The sequence below is a fragment of the Nilaparvata lugens genome, chromosome 2, assembly GCF_014356525.2.
Source record: "Nilaparvata lugens isolate BPH chromosome 2, ASM1435652v1, whole genome shotgun sequence".
In the NCBI taxonomy this organism is placed as follows: domain Eukaryota; kingdom Metazoa; phylum Arthropoda; class Insecta; order Hemiptera; family Delphacidae; genus Nilaparvata; species Nilaparvata lugens.
Genome location: NC_052505.1, coordinates 97,119,237 through 97,141,542, shown reverse-complemented (window position 1 = coordinate 97,141,542; position 22,306 = coordinate 97,119,237). Strand labels below are relative to the sequence as shown.

General features: G+C 33.7%; 2 protein-coding genes across 2 annotated transcripts in view; one reads left to right on the top strand and one right to left on the bottom strand.

The window, feature by feature from the left end:
• Positions 1-22,306, top strand: part of LOC120350073 (ribonuclease inhibitor-like) — a 137,094-nt gene that overhangs the window by 102,965 nt on the left and 11,823 nt on the right. The gene's annotated exons all lie outside the window — the stretch shown is intronic.
• Positions 4,564-20,346, bottom strand: LOC111047895 (coatomer subunit epsilon). The gene is made up of 6 exons (XM_022333749.2): positions 20,028-20,346; positions 17,948-18,111; positions 15,589-15,664; positions 12,064-12,279; positions 8,315-8,539; positions 4,564-5,437 (listed from the first exon to the last, which is right to left on the bottom strand). Exons 1-6 carry the CDS (start codon positions 20,133-20,135, stop codon positions 5,318-5,320), a joined length of 909 nt encoding a protein of 302 aa, XP_022189441.2. The 5' UTR covers positions 20,136-20,346; the 3' UTR covers positions 4,564-5,317.

Below are 22,306 nucleotides of genomic sequence, written 5' to 3'. Positions count from 1 at the left end.
GTTGTGTGTGTAATCGGAAAGCACCACCACACATGCAACTATTTGACTGGCGCAAATCAGTATTATGATGACACAGTAGATCAGTAGAAGGGTGCCGAAGCTTTGCCGGTTTTTGCTGAGACCGGGAACACAGTTGCCCGAAATTAGACTGAGATGGTAGAAGGTGTTGAAAATCCGGTTGAAGTTTTCTCCTATCATCTTAGAGTTTGCTGGAATTGTAGGCTATAGATTGAAATTAGAAGTTGTCAAATACCCTTATAGCTTCAGAAGGAAGAATGAAAAAACTAAGACGTTTCAGGGAAAAACAAAATCAAATAAGGGGAGTTTCAGTTTGAATAGAATAGATTTAGTGGTAGGCAGTATCACTTGTCCCTACTATAGATGTTGATTGCTTTGAATAATTTTACTAGTATTTAGATGGAAATTACTGAGATATATATTGATTTCTATTGAAGTCTTTGGGGTCAATTGCAACATTTAATTTAGATTTTCGTTTAATAATAATTAATAATTGATGATAATTACCAATATTTCAATAGAAATAAGTATAGGCCTACTCTAATAAAGAGAGAATTTAAATAATTGCAGTGCTTAATTTTTAGCTACCGCACAACACAATAAGACTTTAAGCCTAAGAATGAAACTACAGATTGAAAGATCATATCGTCGTTTTTATGGGTGAAAGATATGGCTACCTATAGTAATTTATTGTTATAAAATATATACTATAGGTACTATTTTTGAAAGTTTCTTTATCAATTAGGAATACTCTTTGGAAGAGATTAACAACATGATCTTGATGACTGACTAATTTATTTATGAAGCACTCATTTGAAACTTTTCACATTAAGCACATTAATAATTACCGTTCAGTAGCTTTATCAATATTAATTTTGTCTTAAAGCCAGACTTTTTATAACAACGGGATCTTCAAAACAAAAAGTTGATTCGTAATCAGATTAGTTTGAAAGTTTGTTGAGTTTTGATTTCATTAAGTATTGAATGATGACCGAATACTATTTCGTCTTTCTCAGTTTGGAAAAGCTTGATGAAGTTATAGACTTCTTTCAGGATAAAATTATATGCATTTTAAAAATTCTTTGGTACTCTAGTTAATAGCTGATTAATCTTCCAGCCTTTTTCAAATTTAGAGGCCCTTGGCTATTTATTGTAAGAAAATTAACATAATAAAGTTGACCAATAAACATCAATGATTCAATACATTCTACCATGAAGGAGAATTAATATGTAGCCTGCTTATTTTATCTCTTGTATAAATAGTCTTTCAACATTAACATTTATTTTTGAAATATGAATACCTATTATTAGTTGAAACATTGTCTTTAGCACAATTGAAATGCGAAGAGACTTATTGAATTCAGAATAGTAGGTACCGTACTCCAACCCAATTTTCCCCTGAACGAGGCCGACTATTGAAAGTAGAGTCCAAGGAATGGTTTTATATACGATTGTCAGCTTATTTTAAAATGATATCTTCTATAAACAAATTTATTGAAAACTTTTGTGTTTACTAATTTTATTGAATGAGCTGGATTTAAATAGATAGATAGATAAATTCTAGGTGCTTTCTTTCACTCTGTATAATCTGGTAGCCAAAAGAATTGATTTATTAGCCCATGTTCTGAGGAATTATTCTATGGTACCTCTCTTCATAAGTTTTCCTTCCTATCATTTCAATAATTTATATAATTATCATATTTATTTCGAAAATTTTTCATTATTCAGCTGAAATTGGATAAAAAATAGATATAATTTTATTGCCATCGATTAGCTAGAACATTTGAAAGATTAATTTTGAAACACTCCCTACAGTCTAAATAACCAAGTTCAAAATAAGTGATTAATCAAATAATATGGATATCAAGTACCGTGGCCTAAGTAAAATTATGTAAGTGGAGTGTGTATGGATATTAGACAACAATAAAAAAGTGGTAAAATTATCTCCATTTTGTAGACTTAATCATAAAACATCGAACTCTGGATAATAAAAAGCACTATTTCCAGCCATAGAATAATTATTTTACCATACGGCGCTTTAGAAATGCCATATAATTATTAGTAGCAATGTACCTATAGTGAGGTCCACGTTATAATGGCAGTGAAGAAAGATAGGAGAACAAAGTTGCCGATCCTCCGTCCTGTCAATGCCTTCTATAAACGGTAGCTGATACAGTATTATTGATGTAATATTACCGGTAACTGTTCATTCTCGTTTAAAATAATCAATTATATTTTATTAAACAAGAAACTATATTTTTCAATAATTTCATAATGAATATTCATTATTAATATGACATATTTTGTTAATTAATATTAATTCTAGATTGTTAAAAGACGATCTGGCAACAGAGCAAAGCGAGAAAGATATGACGCTATCCGCTTTGTTGAATATGATAGCAATACTATTGCTAATCAAACACTGTCATTATAACGTGGACATCACTATAGAATACCGTACATTCATAGAAAGAATACATACCTACATTTAATATAATATGTACCTATGTATCTAGGTACCTTGATTAGTAGTGTACGATTCTCTGTTGCCAGCGCTATAAAAATGAAACAAACACTAAATCATTGATGGGTTTACACATAAATCGTAGGCCGATTATTATTGTTCATTCATCCGCTCTTACAATGCAGAAACCCCGTTCAACTGCTATGGTAGTTTTACAGCTTTTGAAACCCCGTTTTACCGCTAGTTTTATAGCTCTGTGGTTTTGCAATCCCCGTAAAATATTCCTATTTAATATATTTACGAGGCCATACAAAGGAGTTTTCCACTTTTAGCATGATATTTACTTCAAACTGTTAGCAGAAAGCAGAATTTTCTTAAAGATTACATTATTGCTTCCCACTCTAACAATTTGCTACCGTAGTAGATTACAGTGAATGCCACTATATAGAGTATTTGAAGCAAATAAGGAACATACATTACTTACTTATAGCTTTATTGCAATAGCGGTAAAATCCACAATATGACGTTGAAATAAAACATGAAATAAGTTGAGATGTGGTAGGGAATCTAGGTTAAATACAGTACAACCATCGTTGAATAGTTTTGACAAATATTGACCAGCCTCAGTAAAACTTGGAAATTATTCATATTATATACCGTAACTCTGTAGAGCCAAAAATGTGGACTCTATAGTGAGGTCCACGTTATAATGGCAGTGGAGAAAGATAGGAGAAAACGTTGCAGATCCTCTGTCTTGTCAATGCATTCTATAGACGGTAGGTGATACATGTTTATTGATGTAATATTAGCTGTTCATTCTCCTTAAAAATAATTAATTATATTTTATTAAGCAAAAATTAAATTTTTCAATAACTTTCATAATTAAGATGAAATATTTTGTTGATTAATTATTAATTCTACATTGTTAGAAGCCGATCTGGCAACAGAGCAAAGCGAGAAAAAATAGAGCTATTCGCTTTGTTGAATGATAGACAAGGATATCAATACCATTGATAATCAAATACTGCCATTATAACGTGGACTTCACTATAGTCTTAGTGAAGCTTGAAAATTATTCATATTTAGATAACTATGTACAGCCAAAGATGTGGTCTCCAGTTTGAAGTGGGAATTATGCATTCTTATTTGAAGTACATGAATGTATATTATGCTATTATATGGTATGGTCCACGTTATAATAGCAGTATTTGATTTACATTGGTGTTGCTGTCCTTGTCTATCATACTCTTTCATATAATTATATTCATATAAATGTAAAGAAACCTTGTCTATCATTCGATAAAGCAGACAGTGCTATCCTTTTTTACCTCTGCAATGTTGACAGATCGTTTTCAACAATGTAGAAATGTGATCAATCAACAAAATATTTACCTACCTCAATTATGGAAACTTATAACTAAATCATCAACGTATATATTTTCTTGATGAATAAAATAATATGATTGATCATTTTGAACAAGAATGAACAGTTAATAGTTCCTAAGATATACCGGTGTCAGTTATCCTCCATATAGAAGGCAGTGGTAAGGCAGAGGATCGGCAACTCTGTTCTGCTATCTTTCTCCACTGCCATTACAACGTGGACCTCACTATATCAGCATACAATAACACTGAACTCACAGCGCGAAGCGCGGCTTACGCTGTTCAAATTTTCCGTCAGACAATTTGAGTTAACATTTTGAATTAAGCTAATAACTATCAAACAGAAACCCCAGCTTCCAACTCAAATGGTCCGATTGCGCAAAGGTTTGTTAAATTATAAGGGCCAAGCCACATGATCAACTGATTTCCGAACGCCGATTAGCCGATCGGAGAGCTTCCTGCCCTGCCGACTCGTCTGAAAAACACTCCGTGTGGCTTGGCCCTAACTGTGATCAAGTGCTAATTGAAAACGTCTTCAGCTTCTCTGATAGGTTCTCGTCTGGCATTTAACCAACATTTAATCACAGTTAAATGTAACAGACTCATGTGCAACCGGGCCGTTGTATTGTATCGAACAAAAACTTCGTAAACTTTATATAATGATATTGGAATATAATGAAAAAGAAGTAGTCTCAAAATTAATAAACAATCAGCGTTTATTATATTCAGCAATACACAGTACCGGTATCCAAAATTGAACATTACTAAAAGTTGTAACGGAATATCATCATAAATCATAAATAATTGATAAAGAATATAATTTATATAAACATTTTTAAAATGATACAAAGGTTGTTAAGAAACCTACTCTTTCACAGTTTCCTGAGTGAATATATTGAATGATATCACAAAATAATGAGTACATTAATAAAGAATTTTACATCATAAATTTTCATAATAATCATAGTTTTCATGAATTTTTTCTATAAAGAAAACATATATTTTCAATATTTTATACAATAATTTTAAGAAAGAGAACAAGGTGATTGTTAACCTATTTCGAACTTTGTGTAACCCTGTCTAAATTTGGAAGAGAAATAGCACAAGGTTATCTTATTTTTTCTCTCCCTATAATTTTGATAATATACTTATTGTATGAATGAAAATAAAGACAATAAATGTAATCTTTCAAAGTTTCTATTGTACCTATAATGAATGTTTGCACAAAAAATGAGAGAAATTAATGAAAAATGATAAGAGATAGTCATAAATGTTGTTTTTTTAATACAAAATAATATTTAGACAATAATTTTAATAAATGGAACAAAGGTAGTTGAAACAAATGTAATATTTCACAGTTCCTTGTGTGCCTATCCTGAATGTTTGCACAAATGTGGTGTGTAGCCAAAGAACCTACATAGAGTTTTTGCACAAATTTGCACACTATTTGGCTCATTTTTCAGCAGCATACTGCGCCTCCAAACGGTCAAATTCGTCCTCTTTGGCCAAAATGTCTTTCACAAATCGATGTTTGCTGCTCGACTCTTTTAGCTGAGTCAGCATTCTATTAGCCTGCAAAACAAATACAATCAATTAATCAATTGGTATAGAACAAAATAAAACATAGGAGGAGAGCAAGCTTATAGCAGAAAAAACTTTATATTTTTGTTTGAGATACATATGAGAGCACAAGGATAATATCCCATAATTACTCTCTTAACACATAATACAAGTAAAACAATATTGAAAATGCAATAAAACTTTTTTCTTGCATTAACTTGACTGCTGATTGCTATTTAAAAAATACAGCTGACTTGCTGTTAAACTTGATTCTTTTATTATGAGCTTCGCTCGTTATTTATTTATAAACTATTGATAAACAGAACACTATTCTTTAAAATGATAGGGAAAGGACTAAGAGGCACAGCCCAAAACTGTTTTTCCCCGAATTTTGATTTATACACTATAAATAGTCCAGAAAGTAGGTTATATTCTATACACTTGAATTCAAGTTCAATTTTCAGTCCAGACATAAATAGTTCTAATTTAGATTATTCACAAACCAAATTGAATAACAAAATAACACTCACTAATAATTTACAATTGTCAAATAATGATTAACTTTGAGAAATATGATATACAGAATGATTATCATGTCATGTCAACAAATCAGATTATTTTGATCAAGTCGATTAAAATTTCTAGATAATATTTCTCGCTGACTGATTACAAAGCTGAAAATAATTCTGTTTCTATCCCACACACACATCTTCTGTTTTGACAGACGACAAAATTATCATCTATTTTTCCAAGGATGAATGATTGTTATCCTTTTCATGTTCTTCAACGAGTTTTCCCAGGGATGAGACCTAGTGCAATCATAAACCTACTATGTTCCAAATTTCGTGAAAATCGTTAGAGCCGTTTTCGAGATCCGTTGGACATAAATAACCAGATATAAATAAATATAAATAACCAAATATAAAAATATAAACAGATATACAGAAATTGCTCGCTTAATATAATAGGATAGCCATAAAATATTCATTCATAGTATACATGAAGGATAGATTCAAATGCCATCAATTTTGTTGATTTCTTTGAAAGGGCTCTATAGTGAGGTCCAAGTTATTATGATTAATATTTGATTAAGATTGGTGTTGCCATCCTTGTCTATCATTCGACAAAGCAGATAGCGCTATCCTCTACTAGCTCCACAACGTAGCCAGATCGTTTTTCAACAATACAGAAATATAATTGATAACAAAATATTATAGCCTCCATTATGAAGTTTTATTACGGTATTTAATCATTGAGAAATTTATTTTCCTGATGAATAAAACATAATTTAATGATATCAACATTTAATATAATATAAACATTATTTCAAACAAGTATGAACAGTTATTATTACATCATTATATACCATTAAGAGTCATCCTCTATAGAAATCAAGAAATCAGTGGCAAGGCAGAGAATCATCAACTCTGTTCTTCTATCTTTCTCCACTGCCATTATCACGTGACCTTACTATAGGACATGGTGACAATCAATTCTACAGATGGAAATTAATAAAAAAATTAAATACCTGAAATGCCTTATACTACAAAGGATTGCTTGATTATGTAGTATTTTTTTGACAAAACTAGAAAATGAAAAACTATCAAGTACCTGTAATTTCATTGCAACACTACTAATTTCAAAATTTCAAGAGCTATTTTCAGGTGTATATCTTACACTAAGGGCCAGTTTCCGAGCTCGGGATTTAGGTAAGTTCTAGACTTTAAACAGCTGGAGTCAGGAAATTGGCTTTTCAAAACTGGGCGTAGTCGCAGTCAACGTTTAAATTGAATTTCGTAAAACTAGAAAATTGAACACAAAATAAAATAAGGAGTAGCTAAATAGTGTAAAGTTTCAGTTATTTTGAATTATTTAGGAATTTTATTTCATATTTAATTCGTCAAGGAAAAACGTTTCCAATTATAGGCTAGTAATGAGAAAATGAAGATTATCATAAGAGCTGCGACTACGCCCCGTTTCGGAAAGCCAATTTTCTGACCCCAGCTGTTTAAAGTCCACTAAGCTAGAGCTTAGCTAAATCCCGAGCTCGGAAACCGGCCCTAAGTGGAAATCAAGAGTGGACTGAACTAAACTAATGACTAATGAGAAATTGCAGTGGCAGAGGTCTTCAGCATATTATTCGTATTATTAGTAAGTCTTAGAGACTCACATCATATTATTTGGATTCTATAGTGAGGTACACGTTATAATGGCAGTGTTTGATTAGCAATGGTATTGGTAATGGTATCCTTGTCTATCATTCGAAAAAGCCTATAGCGCTATCTCTTTCTCGCTTTGACCACCCAAAAAATATGTTTCCAGATCGTCTAGAATTAATAATGAATTAACAAAATATATCATCTTAATTATGTAAATGCATAATGATATAATTGAAAAATATAATTCCTTGGTTAATTATTTCAAACAAGAATGAACAGTTAATATTACATCAATAAACCTGTATCAGCTACCGTCTATAGAAGGCATTGACAAGACAGAGGATCGGCAACGTTGTTCTCCTATCTTTCTCCACTGCCATTATAACGAGGACCTCACTATAGTTCAAGAGCAATTTTCAAGTGTATATCTTACACTAAGGCTCAACTCACACTTACGCGATTCAGGTCGAGAAGAGACTCGACTCTAGTCGAGAGCATATATGTTTCCAAATGGTGACACTCAGACCAGTCGACTCTAGTCTCCGCGACTGTTACCATTTGGAAACACATGCTCTCTACTAGAGTCGAGTATCTTCTCGACCTGAGTCACGTAAGTGTGGGTTGAGCCTTACAGCATACTATTTAGATTCTAGTTCGATAATAATCATTTCATATGATAATTCAAAAATGTATTTAGACAGATCTGCTGTGAATTTCTTGATTCTATTACCTCAGTGATCTTGTTGAAATGATGGTTGACCAGAATGGCGTTAATCGCGGCGTCAGCATCGGCGTTGTCCTGCTCCTGTGCGTCATGCAAGAGTGAGTCAGCCTCCTCCCACCTGCACAGTCCCACCTGACAGGCGGCCTGACCCACCAACAGCTGACAGCTCACTCCGTACTTGTCCACCAGCTCCTGGAGGATGTAGAATGCGTCCTGCAGTTTGTCACCACCCTGGAGACCACATTGAAATTGAAATATATATATAAGTAAAATAAAATGGAATGTATACAACCGTGTAGAATGGATCAGTGTACGAGTGTCATTTTTTCAACCCCTGATTGGCCATAAGTAGAATAAGAATTTATATGTAGTTGTAAGATTAGATACACTCACTGCGCCGTGTCTATTCATTCTTAATTGTTTCCTTTTTGCTAAAAATAATCTTTATAAATTAATGCAAAGAAGTGATATTCATAGTCACATCACAAGAAATAGGTATCAGCTGCAGGTGACACAAGCTAGATTGACTAAGACTCAAATGAACTTTGATAATATTTTTTGTGATTGTGAAGGAAGATTTTTGTTTGAATTTGTATTTTGAAATTAATTAATCTGATAAATTCAAAATTATTGTAGTACATACATTTTTTGGACTCAAAATAGTGTGTGAATTAAGTTATCATTTACATAAACTCTAGACTGTGTATCCCAAATTAAGGTTTAAAGCAGTTTTGGGCGAATGCCTGTTGTTTTTACCTGCATTGTATCTATTGTCTATGAATAAATGAAATGAAATAAATATGATTATAAAATTATTCAATAAGTTACTATTAAATGCTAGAAATGTTATTTCTAGAAAATTTAAAACTGGCTCAACTCACGCGACTCTGGTCGAGAAGAGACTCGACTCTAGTCAATAGCATGTGTTTCCAAATGGTGACACTCAGACCAGTCGATTCTAGTCTCCGCGACGTCATCATTTCAAAACACATCCTCTCGACTAGAGTCGAGTCTCTTCTCGACCTGAGTCGCATAAGCGTGTGAGTTGAGCCTTAAATGTATAAGTTCCTGAAAGCCAAACCACTCTTTTCACTCCAAGAATGGCATGATTTGAGTATGGAAAGTCTTAATTTTTAATGATTTATTTTACTGTTTAAATATATTCATAGGGTACATTTATTTATGTATCATTCATGTATAGAACTCATGTTTTGTTGAAGCTTATTGTGATGTGTGTCCGGACTCCATATTGACTTCTATAAAATGCTTTATTTTGTATTAAGTCTGGGTGACTATTGTAAGTATTTTGTTTCCTGATGACTATGTCTATTGCACTACATGTTCAATGACAATAAAGAATTCTATTCTATTCTATATGGAAGAATATCTTTTCTCACTAAAAGTTACTTTCATTCATGATTAAACATAATTGCCGTAAAGTTTGAGGCATTTGTCATACCAGTGGACCAGCCTACCAAAACCCTCTTCATGAGTTTTCAACTGAAAATTGGACACATGAGAAGGCGGCGTTCAAAAAAGATCTTGTCACCAAAAGCTAATTTCTCACAAATGACAAAAAACTGTTGTAACAATATTAACCAGTGTAGAGAATTGATTTTTTCTCCGTGATTAATCAGGCATCAGATACATTATTGATCAACAATTTTTTCCTAGAATATTAATAGTTTTAGGATAATAGAACCTTTAATGTTGGACTGAACCTTCTTTGATTGAAAACTTCAATCAGTGTACAAGATTCAAACTCAGATTCAAATTCATCACTGTCGAAAGTCGAAACTCACTAACATAACCTCAAACATCATGTAAAAGTCAGGCCGGGTGTCTAGATTTGCAAAGCATCATGGGTTGCGGTTTCCATGGTTACTGCTTTGTGATTGGCTGGTTTTGACTAAACCTTTTCTGATCAGAAACTACTTGTGGACAAAACTCGTTTTGTTTGATGTGTCAAGTTTTACTATTAAATAACATTGGACTAGATTTTTTCCGAGCAGTTCTAAGCTTGCAGGCTTGTAGCGATCAACATAACCTTTAAAATGATACCAATAACTCGATTTTTGATTTTTTGTGACAAGATCTTTTTTGAACGCTGCCTCCTCACATTCAAAAGTGAATGAAACATAATCTACTTTTTGGACTTCCTGTATGAATCAAAATTCGGGTAAGGATCAGTTTTGGGCTGTGCCTGTTAGTCCTTCCCCAATCATTTTAATGAATTCATTGTGTTTTGTGTATCATTGAATAAATAAATAGATAAATAAAATGCTGCCGCCAGATGAATTTAAGTGAATTATGACATTGTTTTGGAGCTCCTCGATAGTTTGGGAGCTCTGCCCTCAAAGTCATGTTACGAAGAAAAAACGCTCAATATGGTATGATCCGTATGATAATATACTGTATAATTATACAGTATAGTATAAATTGGAAATGGGACAGTTTTGGGCATGAGCCTGTAGTGCCTTTCCTCATGTTAAGTATTTGTGCTCAATGTGATAAATGAATAAATAATGCGATAGGAGGTTGAAAAAATGACCCTTGTATAAGGTTGGTAATGGGAGAATATTTAAATCCTGAAAATAAATCTCTCCCATAATTACTGCCTATTTTTGAATTCTCAAAAAACATATAAATCTATTTTTATTTAGTGAATAACCAATGATATGTTAAGCCAAGCAGTGGAATCCTCATCTAGGACTGACTATTAGGATGTAGGACTACTATTGGGAGATCTAGGACTAATAGGACTATCAGCTTGAGTTAACTGAGAATTTGAACATAAGAATTTGGAACATAAATGCTCTATACCATGGGGCATCTTCTTATGATATCACCAAAATGATACTGTTATTTCACATGCTACAGTAACAACACACACGTTACAGTATCACCACAACCTGATACAGTCTCACCACACATGATACAGTACCAACACAATATGATACAGCATCATCTCAACTAGTGAGTGAATATAAACTTAAAATTAAGGATTTTCTAATAAGAAACTGTTTTTATACTAATGATGAATATTTCTTCTTCAATATGGAGAATTTTTAAGACGTTGATGTGATGATTTCTTGTTGTTTTATGCGGTATGATTATACAGTGATCAAAAAGTCCCTCCGCAGTGAAATATATAAATAAATACTCCATCACTCAGCAACAAGTATTTATAACAACAGTGTTTCAATTTATTGAACTTACTTGTATATTCATTACAGTAGATGTTGAAAGTACCTTCCTTGTTTAGGTGGAGTAAAGCGGTAGTAAATTGTCAAAGGGGTTTCTAAACCACAGAGAAGAGGAATCTCCTATTTTGTGTCCAAACACAATATGCCACTATGCAGCTACTGCGGAGAGACTTTTTGATCACCCGGTATACGTAATGATTTATGTAATTTTCTCATGACGTGGCCTATACAAATTGTAATTTGTCTTTGGCAATAAATGGGTTTTTGATTTGATTTTTTGATTTTGATACACAACACCAACATTTTATACAAAACTTCCAAATTTTGAATGAATTCTACAAGTCATGGGATATCTACTTACGCTATCTTTTCTCTATAGTATCACCATAAATGATACAGAATCACCACACATGATACAGTATTAACACAATATGATACAGTACCATCTTAACTTGATATACCACACCAACATTTTATATAAAACTTCCAAACTTCGAATGAATTCTACATCTTCTTATGCTATCTTTCTCTATGATTCCAGTGACTAACCAGAGCAATGTTGAGCCAAGCAGTGGCAAGTTGAGTGAGCGTAGCATCTTCATCGGCCTCCTGCATCTGCTTGAGCTGCTTGCGAGCCAAGTCGACGCGGTCCATGGAGAGGTAGATGCAAACCACCATCGCCCAGCTCTCAAGGTCATCGTCCTGGTGGAGGGCACGCAGCGCCGACTCCCAGTTGCCCGCCTGGCAGTAGATTGTCGCTGCCACCTATCAATCAATCAAGGCATTTATCCAAGACTTACAATGTAGCCTACAAGGTGATGCAGAGGAAACGCATGTTTTTCGAACCGCCAGTACTCGGCGTCGGGAGGAGGTGTTGCTCTTGAACGAATGTTGGCAGACGGCCCATACCATAGTGAGGTCCACGTTATAATGGCAGTGTTTGATTAGCAATGGTATTGCCATCTTCGTCTATCATTCAACAAAGCGGATAGCGCCATCTATTTCACGCTTTGCTCTGTTGCCAGATCGTCTTTCAACAAATCAGGATTAATAATTAATTAACTAGTAGTTCTGTGAACAGTAGAACAGTTTTCTCATCCACAAGTACCTGGTGTCACCAGCTTCTCCAGACATCTGTGTAATGCATGAAATGAATAATCCACTTGTCAGCTTATTGATTATGAATAATTCTATAGTCTGACTAATTCTATCTTCAGAGTAGATGATATATATTGATGATGTAGGCTAGCCCTAAATGGATACATTATCATGTGCAGTAGCGGCTCGTGATCTTCTAGCTTGGGGGTTCAACCTCATGATCTATTGGAGAGAAATGTCAATAGGATATAGAGTATTGCGCATAATCAAGTGTAAACGTGATCAATAATAATTACACCCCAAAGGTTGAGCTTATTTTCTACAAATATAAATTTTTTGTCCTGTTCATATTTTTCTGTTTGATTTTTACTTCGAGAGTTGGTCACCATTATGTTTTATTTTACACCTACCCTCAATATTAATATTGTTTGTATTTAACAAATACTGAACCTTATTCATATTTCTTCATCAAAATGCTGTTACGGTAACACAATAAATTATATTCACACTCTCACTAAAGAAAATGGACACACTAGAAATACTCACGAATACACAAAACACACTAGAAATTACTATATTCTTCTACACGCAAAACAAATTTATATAACGAAAAATGCAGTGAGAACTATCACAACTGTAAACAGTGTATACCCGTAACCATACCGTATAACCTCAAAACTGTCACCCTTAGGCTACTTCTTGTTTACCGCTTTTTTACTGTTTACTGCCACCAAATTTAAATTTATTGGTTATAAGCAAGTTCAAGATGGCACTGTATCCGTATCACGAATACTCACGATTCATTCCGAGGTTTACCGAATGCTTCACTTGCCTCGGCTAGGTTCGGCTACTCTCGGATGAACTCGTGCAAACTTGGTTCACACAGGATTGTGAACCAAATCCGTGCTAGCAAACTGATTCCCCTCCTCCGTTCCACTACCATACCCAGCCCTGTTTCTGGGTTCACATCGGGAAATGAACACTGCTTTCCAATTCCCATCTCCACCATTCCATCGTCATTCCATTCGGTGCTGTTTAAGCAAGCCACTCCGGGCTCTCAGGCACGGCCGCAAAACATCGACATTAAGTTTACGTAGATGAAAATGTTGTGATGTAATTTAATGAGTATAAAATAGAAATATAATTATTTGAGTTACAAATTCATCATTGTATAGGAAGTTGATTCAATTCTGGGGGTTCAATGAACCTTTGAACACATAGGACGAGCCGCCACTGATCATGTGAGCATGGTTGTCAAGGTGACTGTTTTTGGCAATGAAGTGTTTATAAAAGGATAACAAGTTGGAGTTTTATGAGATATGTTAAAAGATGATGTTGTAATTTATTTGTTCATCTTGTTCGTGAATGTAAACTTTTAATGAATAAAGTGTTCATTACAAAAGCACATTTACAACAATATAGTGTAACCAGAGTATGGAGGAAATTCCTTTTCCTTTCATATTATCCTTAAAATGAATCATTTCAAAAAACCTTGTGTATACATCGACGAGCAGTTGGAAAAGGAATATTTCTGCCAAATCTCATACAATTTTATCAACGCGTAAATGCGTTACATACAACCATACAGACAGGCAAAATAAAATACGTGTTAAAACATAGACCTCATTACGTTCGGTCAACAGAATATTTCATCTTAATTACAGAATTCATTATTAATAAAATATAATTGATTATTTTAAACGAGTATGAACAGTTAATATTACATCAATAAACCTACAGTCTATGGAAGGCATTGACAAGACTGAGGATCGGCATCGTTGTTTCCTATCTTTCTACACCGCCATTATAACGTGGACCTCACTATAAGCCGTTTCAGACGCTATGGAGCGTTGGAACGTACAGCATCGTGTGTTCGCTGTCGAGCAGTTTTTTTTTTAGAGACAATGAATCTGTATTCATAGTGCAACGTCTTTTCCGTCAAAATATTTTAGAGTTGTACGTCGAGGTGCAGTGCCTGATCAAAATACAGTGCTCCGATGGGTTGTAGCGTTTATAAGACTGGTTCAGTGATGAAAATGAAACCACCTGGTCTTCCCCGTTCAGTTCGTACTCTGGAGAATGTAGACCGAGTCAGTGTCGTCTAGTCCTGAAACCATGTTGTCGAGTCGATCGTCTAGGACTAGTAACAACTGCCATTCTGACTCGGGTCTACATTTTCTGTTGTACGAGCTGAACGGGAAAGATGTTATGTTAAGGCTGTGCAAAGGCTAAAGATAGACTTTCTACTGATGATGTTTTTCAAAGTTTTTCGATTAGTATACTATCAAGCTATCAAAATTAAAAGTTTTCTCAGAAAAACATTTTTTTTCGATCATTACTTTTTGAGATATGAGCGCCTAAAGTTTAACTTTTTGTGCCAGAACATTTCAAGTTCGGTGAAAGATAAAACCATGAGATTTTTAGGATAGATTCTTCATGGTATTGTTGATCTAATAATACAAAAACTTTCTGAAAATATAATTTTATGAGAAAGTTATTCAATTTACTAAAACTTACCAAAAATAACTTTTAGTTGAGTTATTGTCGGTCATTTTTGGTAAATTGAATAACTTTATCAAAAATTGATATTTTCAGAAAGTTTTTGTATTATTAGATCAACAATACCATGAAGAATCTATCCTAAAAATCTCATGGTTTTATCTTTCACCGAACTTGAAATGTTCTGGCTCAAAAATTTAAACTTTAGGCGCTCATATCTCAAAAAGTAATGATCGAAAAAAATGTTTTTCTGAGAAAACTTTTTAATTTTGATAGCTTGATAGTATATAAATTGAAAAACTTTGAAAAATATCACCAGTAGAAAGTTTAATTTTAGCCTTTGCACAGCCTTAATAAAATGCTGCCATTATAACGTGGCCTCTCTACAGTTAACTTGGTAGAATTAAAAAATTAAAAAAATGATAATAATGCTCATTGAACTACAATAATTGATTAATTGATAAAAGGTGAACAAACCTGGTTGCCTAGGGGGCCGTCACTAGATGGGTGACCTTTCTCCATGCGCTCATCGAGGGCTGCTAGAAGTTTTGTCCTGCAAAAATTGATCATTTCATAACTTAAAAATACATTTTTTATAAATTAGATATAATTGATCATTTTTAACGAGAATGAACAGTTATTATTACGTCAGATATACCAGCTATCCTCTATAGAAAAGGCAGAGGCAAGGCAGAGAATCAGACTCGTTGTTCCTCTATCTTTCTCCAATGCCATTATAAATTGGACCTCAGTTAGAGTATAGTTACATTTCTTAATTTAAGTATACTTCTGTTTATGTTGGAAGTACTGTTTGTTATTTTGCGTTGATAATTCATGTTTTGTTCAATTGTGTTTAAATCTGTGCAAGTTTCAAGAAGATTATCTTATTCCACTATGAATGGTTTGCAGTTGATCATGGCCACTCTATATGCATCTATCATCTATTAATTTATTTTCATTCGAACCAAATAAGAGCAGCAGTTTTATGTTCAGAATATGAATCAAAAGCTAGAATTTATGATAAACTTTAAAATAATTATGGTAGAATTGTTTTGCCACAACGGAGTATCTACTAGTAAATTTTTGTGAATACTAGTATACAAATAAACTGCTCTACCTACCTACCTCATGCACGAGAAGGAGGTTAAAAAGTCCATTTCTCAAGGATGGGGTGGACCCCCTGCTAGTTTCCCAGGAAGGAGACTCATGCCACTTGATAGAGCTGATAAATAACTAAACAGGGTATGAATTTCAAGCGTATAAATTTGAAGATAATCGTTAGAGCCGTTTTCAAGGAAACCGTGAAAAACATGTTTTTTTTAGTCATTATCCGCCATTTTTCCGCCATCTTGAATTGAATTTCTTATTGTCGGATTCTCATGGTATAAGGACCTTAAGTGTAAATTTCAAGTCAATCGGTTGATTAAGAATGGAGTTATCGTGTTCACATACACACACACACCCAAAAATAATGTTTTTGGACTCAGGGGACCTTGAAACGTATAGAAAACTCGAAATTAGGGTACCTTGATTTTTTTGGAAAGCAATACTTTCCTTACCTATGGTAGTAGGGCAACGGAAGTAAAAAGAGATTACAGAATGTCGAATGTTACGACAGCGTGACAGTGAAGATTGATAGCTATACCTAAATTAGCAGCTTGGAACAAATGCTTGTACCAGATTGTTAGCTCGTGCTACGATAGAGAAATGATAGCGCAAGAAGATATCTCATGGTATAGGGCGTTTATGTTGCAAATTTCACTGTTAACTCAAGCTGATAGTCTTACGTGAAGCTATGTGACGCTGGTAGTCTCTGATACTGTGCCGTTCTTACACTCTCACCCCAACAAAACAGTAATAATAGACAGTAGTCGACAGTAATCGGCTTGAAATTTGGAATATGAACTACCTATACCATGAGATATCTTCTTATCTTTTCTCAATGGTGCTGCTCTGAAGATAAACCATTGCTGTACCAAGGAAGCAAAATGGAAGATTCACGTAGGGAAATTCCACAATATTTATTTATTTTTTTAGTTAGACATTTATATTATATTTATTTACTGTACAAAATACTACAACCATAATATAATTATGACATTGAAGGAAAATATAGGCTGAGCCTATACTATTTCTCTCCAAAAATTTTAATAAAAGTTGATGTTATTATTTTTTTTATTATTATTTCATCCACTAACCACCTGTAAAAGGGGTATAAGGATATGTGTCATTAATCAAACAGTAACATGTTATTGACCGAGCGAAGTGAGGTCTAAGATTCAAGTCGACGGTTTGGCATTTCTCTTAATGTTTAAATGTTCATATGTTCTGCATTTACGGCGAAACGCGGTAATAGATTTTCCTTGAAATTTGACAGGTTTCCTTTTTTAATTGCGCGTCGATGTATATACAAGGTTTTTGGAACTTTTGCATTTCAAGGATAATATAAAAGGAAAAAGGAGCGTCCTTCATACGCCAATATTAGAGTAAAAATCAGACTATAGAATTATTCATCATAAATCAGCTGACAAGTGATTACACAGATGTGTGGAGAAACCAGTCTATTGTTGTATTTCCATAAGGTCTATAGTTTCAATCAGGTACTTGTGGATGAGAATACTGCGTGAGGTCTACTGTTCACAGAACTACTAGTCTATCTTCTTAAACCTCCATTTTGAGGTTTGTAAAAATGTTGTCCAAAGTTTGAGGTTATGATATCACACACTGCTTCGTCAATTGATTTTCATATCAATTCTTATTCAAAATGGAAGTTTATTATATTCTGCTTCTGATAACGCTTTTCAATAAATTATTGTTATCTGTATTATTTACTCACTGGTTAGATGTTGCCGACAAGTATTCGGCCAAAAGCCTGAGAGGCTGCAATGCACTTGGCGATGACTGGTTGATCTCGTCCAAAACAATACGCAACTTTTTCTGCGCCAAATAAGCTCTGTATAGAAATATATCTCGCTCCAGGGCTACTTCGGGAGAGCTGGGCTGCAATAGAAAATCGCTTATTATTGTCTTGGAACAGTATTGACTCACTCTAGTGGCAGTGGAGAATGATAAGTGAACAGCGTTGTCGATTCCCTGTCTTGCTACACCCTTAAGAGTACAAAGGCAAACTTTATTAAGACTTTGAACAAGACATCTTTTAAAATGAAAGTGAAGAAAATTTTGATAAACGAAACACCATATTATTACAAAGTAACTGACCATTTCTCTACAATTTGTAAAAATTACACATAAACAGTATCAAAATTAATGTATGTTTTATTTATGTCTCTGTTCAAATGATATTTTATTAATTTGATTTATAATATAAGTCAAATCTAGACGTTTTGTATTGTGACTTTGAAATTTTGTACATGACGTTGACCATGCATTGTTGAAAATGTCCTTATCAGCTTATATTTATATTTCAAACACACTCTGCCGACTGCAACAGACAGAAGTCTGCTTGCAGACGGAGAAAAAATCAAACGTCTGCATGCAGACAGACGGACGTATAAGTGCGTTGCAACATTCTAATGCCGCATCCACACGTTGGGCCAATGCGTACTAATGACGACCAGCAAATGGTGTAAATGGGAGGTTTACCAGCGCTGGTCTTCATTGGCCATCGCTCCGATCTTTGTCGAGCAAAGGCCAGCCCAGTGAAGGCAAGCGCTAGCGATCCACCCATCCACACTCCTGTCAAGTCAACCAATGCATGCTGTTTCCTGTTTTGTCGTCTAAAGCTGTGTTTTAAACGCTACTGTTTTTTCTGTGTGAAGCCTGGATTTCACTAGTAGAGTTAGTGGTCGAGTAAGTGGCATACTTACTCTACCAAGCTAACTCTATTCTACTTACTTGGTCGAGTAGCTGTTTTCACTACAATTGAGAATAGTAGGAAAAGTGTGTTGTCTAGTGAACAGAAACTACCTTAAAATGTTAATACGGAGCCCTACTCTACTCTACTAGCTCGAGACTGTTTTCATTAACATAGTATTGGTAGAGTAAAGTGAGAAGCGGTGGTGGGGGAAGGCAAGTGGCAGAGTACTATCCCATCCTATTCTACTAAAAACTAGTGCTCTACCATGAACGTTTTCATTGGGAGAGTTCACAAGATAGTTGGTACTTGCCCAGGGAACTCTACCACTAACTCTACTAATGAAAACCAGGCTTAATTTAGTTGATATAGACCTAATTGTTATCAATTGCGTTACTTTTACTGTTTTTTAAATAGTTTTTATTATGTACCTTTTTGTTGATATTTTCAACCTTCAACTTAACTTCCGATTTGGCATCTATAATGCGGTGCTCCGTGTAGCGAGCGCTTGCCAACGCTGGCCTTGATGGGGCACTGGTCACATTGCAGTGTGGATGGCAAGACCAACGCGGCCAATCTTACCAGGCTGGGTTAGCGACTGGACTATAGGGAGGTCCACGTTATAATGACAGTGGATAAATATAGTAGAACAACGTTGCTGATTGTCTGTCTTGATTAAACTATATTTTTACATTGTTTAAAACGGATTTGACAATGTTGTGGAGCTAGAAAAGGATAGTGCTATCAGCTTTGTCGGATAATAGAAACACAAATGTTAATCAAGTACTGACATTATAACGTGGAACTGACTATAGGCATAACACCTGGGGAAATAGGGAACAAAGCCTTGGGGTAATCTAAAATTTGGTATAGTATAACCAGTATTATGCATTGGAGCCAGATTAAATTCCAATCAACCAAATAAAGAGTTGGAGGCTCAGTTTCATAGTATTTTTATACAGTACGGTAGGCTATATATCCTTAATAAATTGAGAAGTAGTATGCTTATTGCCTACTAACCAAAGCACGATGTCAAACTCTGCTTATATACTTTAGGGCTCTACTATTATGCCAATATTTCAAGTAAATATTATGGACTCACCTTTAATTTTTGAGCTTCTTTAATGCATTGTTGGTAATTTCCAATGTAGTATGAATTTTTGATATCAAACAATTCTACTGCACTATTCTGACGTGGAGAGGTAACCATTTTCAAATTGGTTTATCAAGATAAAAATGAAACTGAAAATTGCAAATAAACTGTGAGTTCACAACACAGATCTATGAAGATTATTAAATATTTGTTTGGAATGCAGTAATTGAATCTAATTACTTTTCAATAAGAGAATATAAGTTTTTATTTTACCAATTCTAACCTAAAAATGTGAAACGTCAACGTCAACACAGAACCTGGTATCGATATTTAGTCTTCGACAGTAATACTATCGATATTTCTAATATCGATACTTGAAAGTGATATTGAAGTGAAAACTATCGAATCACACAGGTAGAAAATGAAAATGAATTTCCAGAGCGGATACTGTATATATCAAAAACTATTACAAATATCACAATACTGTACTGAACAGAATGTTTTGAAAATTTATTAAGCTTCATTTTAGTATGGTTGACATGTCGTTGGAACGTATTGTTTTCAAGATAAAAGCATGTAGGCCTACTGTAGGCAAAAAATGAAAAAAAAGAAACTTTTAAACCACTATTTTATTACTTTTTAGAACATGGGGAGAGTTAGGAATAATAATTATTATGCCCACCTCCTTACTATTGCTGCAAAGTACAAAATTGTGTTCCAAATAATTATTATCTCAAAATTTCTTTGTGGACTGATCTATAACTTATTGCTGCAAAACTGAAGGCTTCACAGCACTTAAAACTGCTGCAAAGCTGCAAAATTCCCACAATGAAATACGAAAACTATATTTCTTGAAGGGAATTTAATGCTCTTTAAAGCCATGATAATTTCTGATTTCTATCATCAATCGTTTCAAAGTTATAAGGTCAAAAAGAGCGAAAAAATTGGAGCTTTTGAAAATAATTTCATTTCTAAGAAGAGATATCTTGAAAACTATCAAAGGTATGGAAATATTTGTCAAATGAACCTTGCAGAGAATTTTATAAGCTATAATTTTGTATTTTTGGAGAGAATATGCAAAAACCTGAAAATATTACCTTTAAATCACCACCACCTCATTAGTTCAAGCCCAGATTATTTATTTATTTATTTATACGTGGATACAATAACAATTCATATACATATGATTGGGAAGGAACAACAGGCTTGGCCCAAAACTATTCCATTCCCAAATTTTGATCACATGTCCAAAAAATAGGTTATGTTTGTTCTGTAAGAAGTTCAAGGTCAAGGGATGAATGATAATACAGTGTACAAATATGCTTCTATTATTTCTGATGATTTCATGAATGGATTAATAGAGAGATAACGAATAGCAGAAATGAAACTTGAGAATGAATAGCTGATATGAAATGAGAGAGAAATGGAACCTTAATTACCTGTTAAATCCATATTTGAGCTGCGTTTACACCAAAGTTATCAACAAAATATTTATTTTATCGTCCTAAAAATTGTTATTAGATTGAACAGTACTTGACTAACAAATATATGTTCATCATGTGTATGATAAGCTATGCTCAATCTAATAGAACCTAGAAGGAAGGAGAAATAAACATTTTGTTAATAACTTTGGTGTAAACGCAGCTTTATAGATTTTATTAGATTGAACGGAACTTGACTAAAACATATATGTTCATCATGTGTATGATAAGCTATGCTCAATCTGATAGAACCTAGAAGGAAGGAGAAATAAACATTTTGTTAATAACTTTGGTGTAAACGCAGCTTTATAGATTCTATTATATTGAATGGAACTTGACTAACACATATATGTTCATCATGTGTATGATAAGCTATGCTCAATCTGATAGAACCTAGAAGGAAGGAGAAATAAACATTTTGTTAATAACTTTGGTGTAAACGCAGCTTTATAGATTCTATTATATTGAATGGAACTTGACTAACACATATATGTTCATCATGTGTATGATAAGCTATGCTCAATCTGATAGAACCTAGAAGGAAGGAGAAATAAACATTTTGTTAATAACTTTGGTGTAAACGCAGCTTTATAGATTCTATTAGATTGAACGGAACTTGAAAAACACATATGTTCATCATATGTATGATTACACTAAAGTTATTAACAAAATGTTAATAACTTAATCCTAATAGATTCTATTAGATTGAACGGAACTTGAAAAACCCCTTTGTTCATCATGTGTATGATAAGTTATGTTCAATCTAATTGAATCTATAAGGATTAAGTTATTAACATTTTTCTAAAA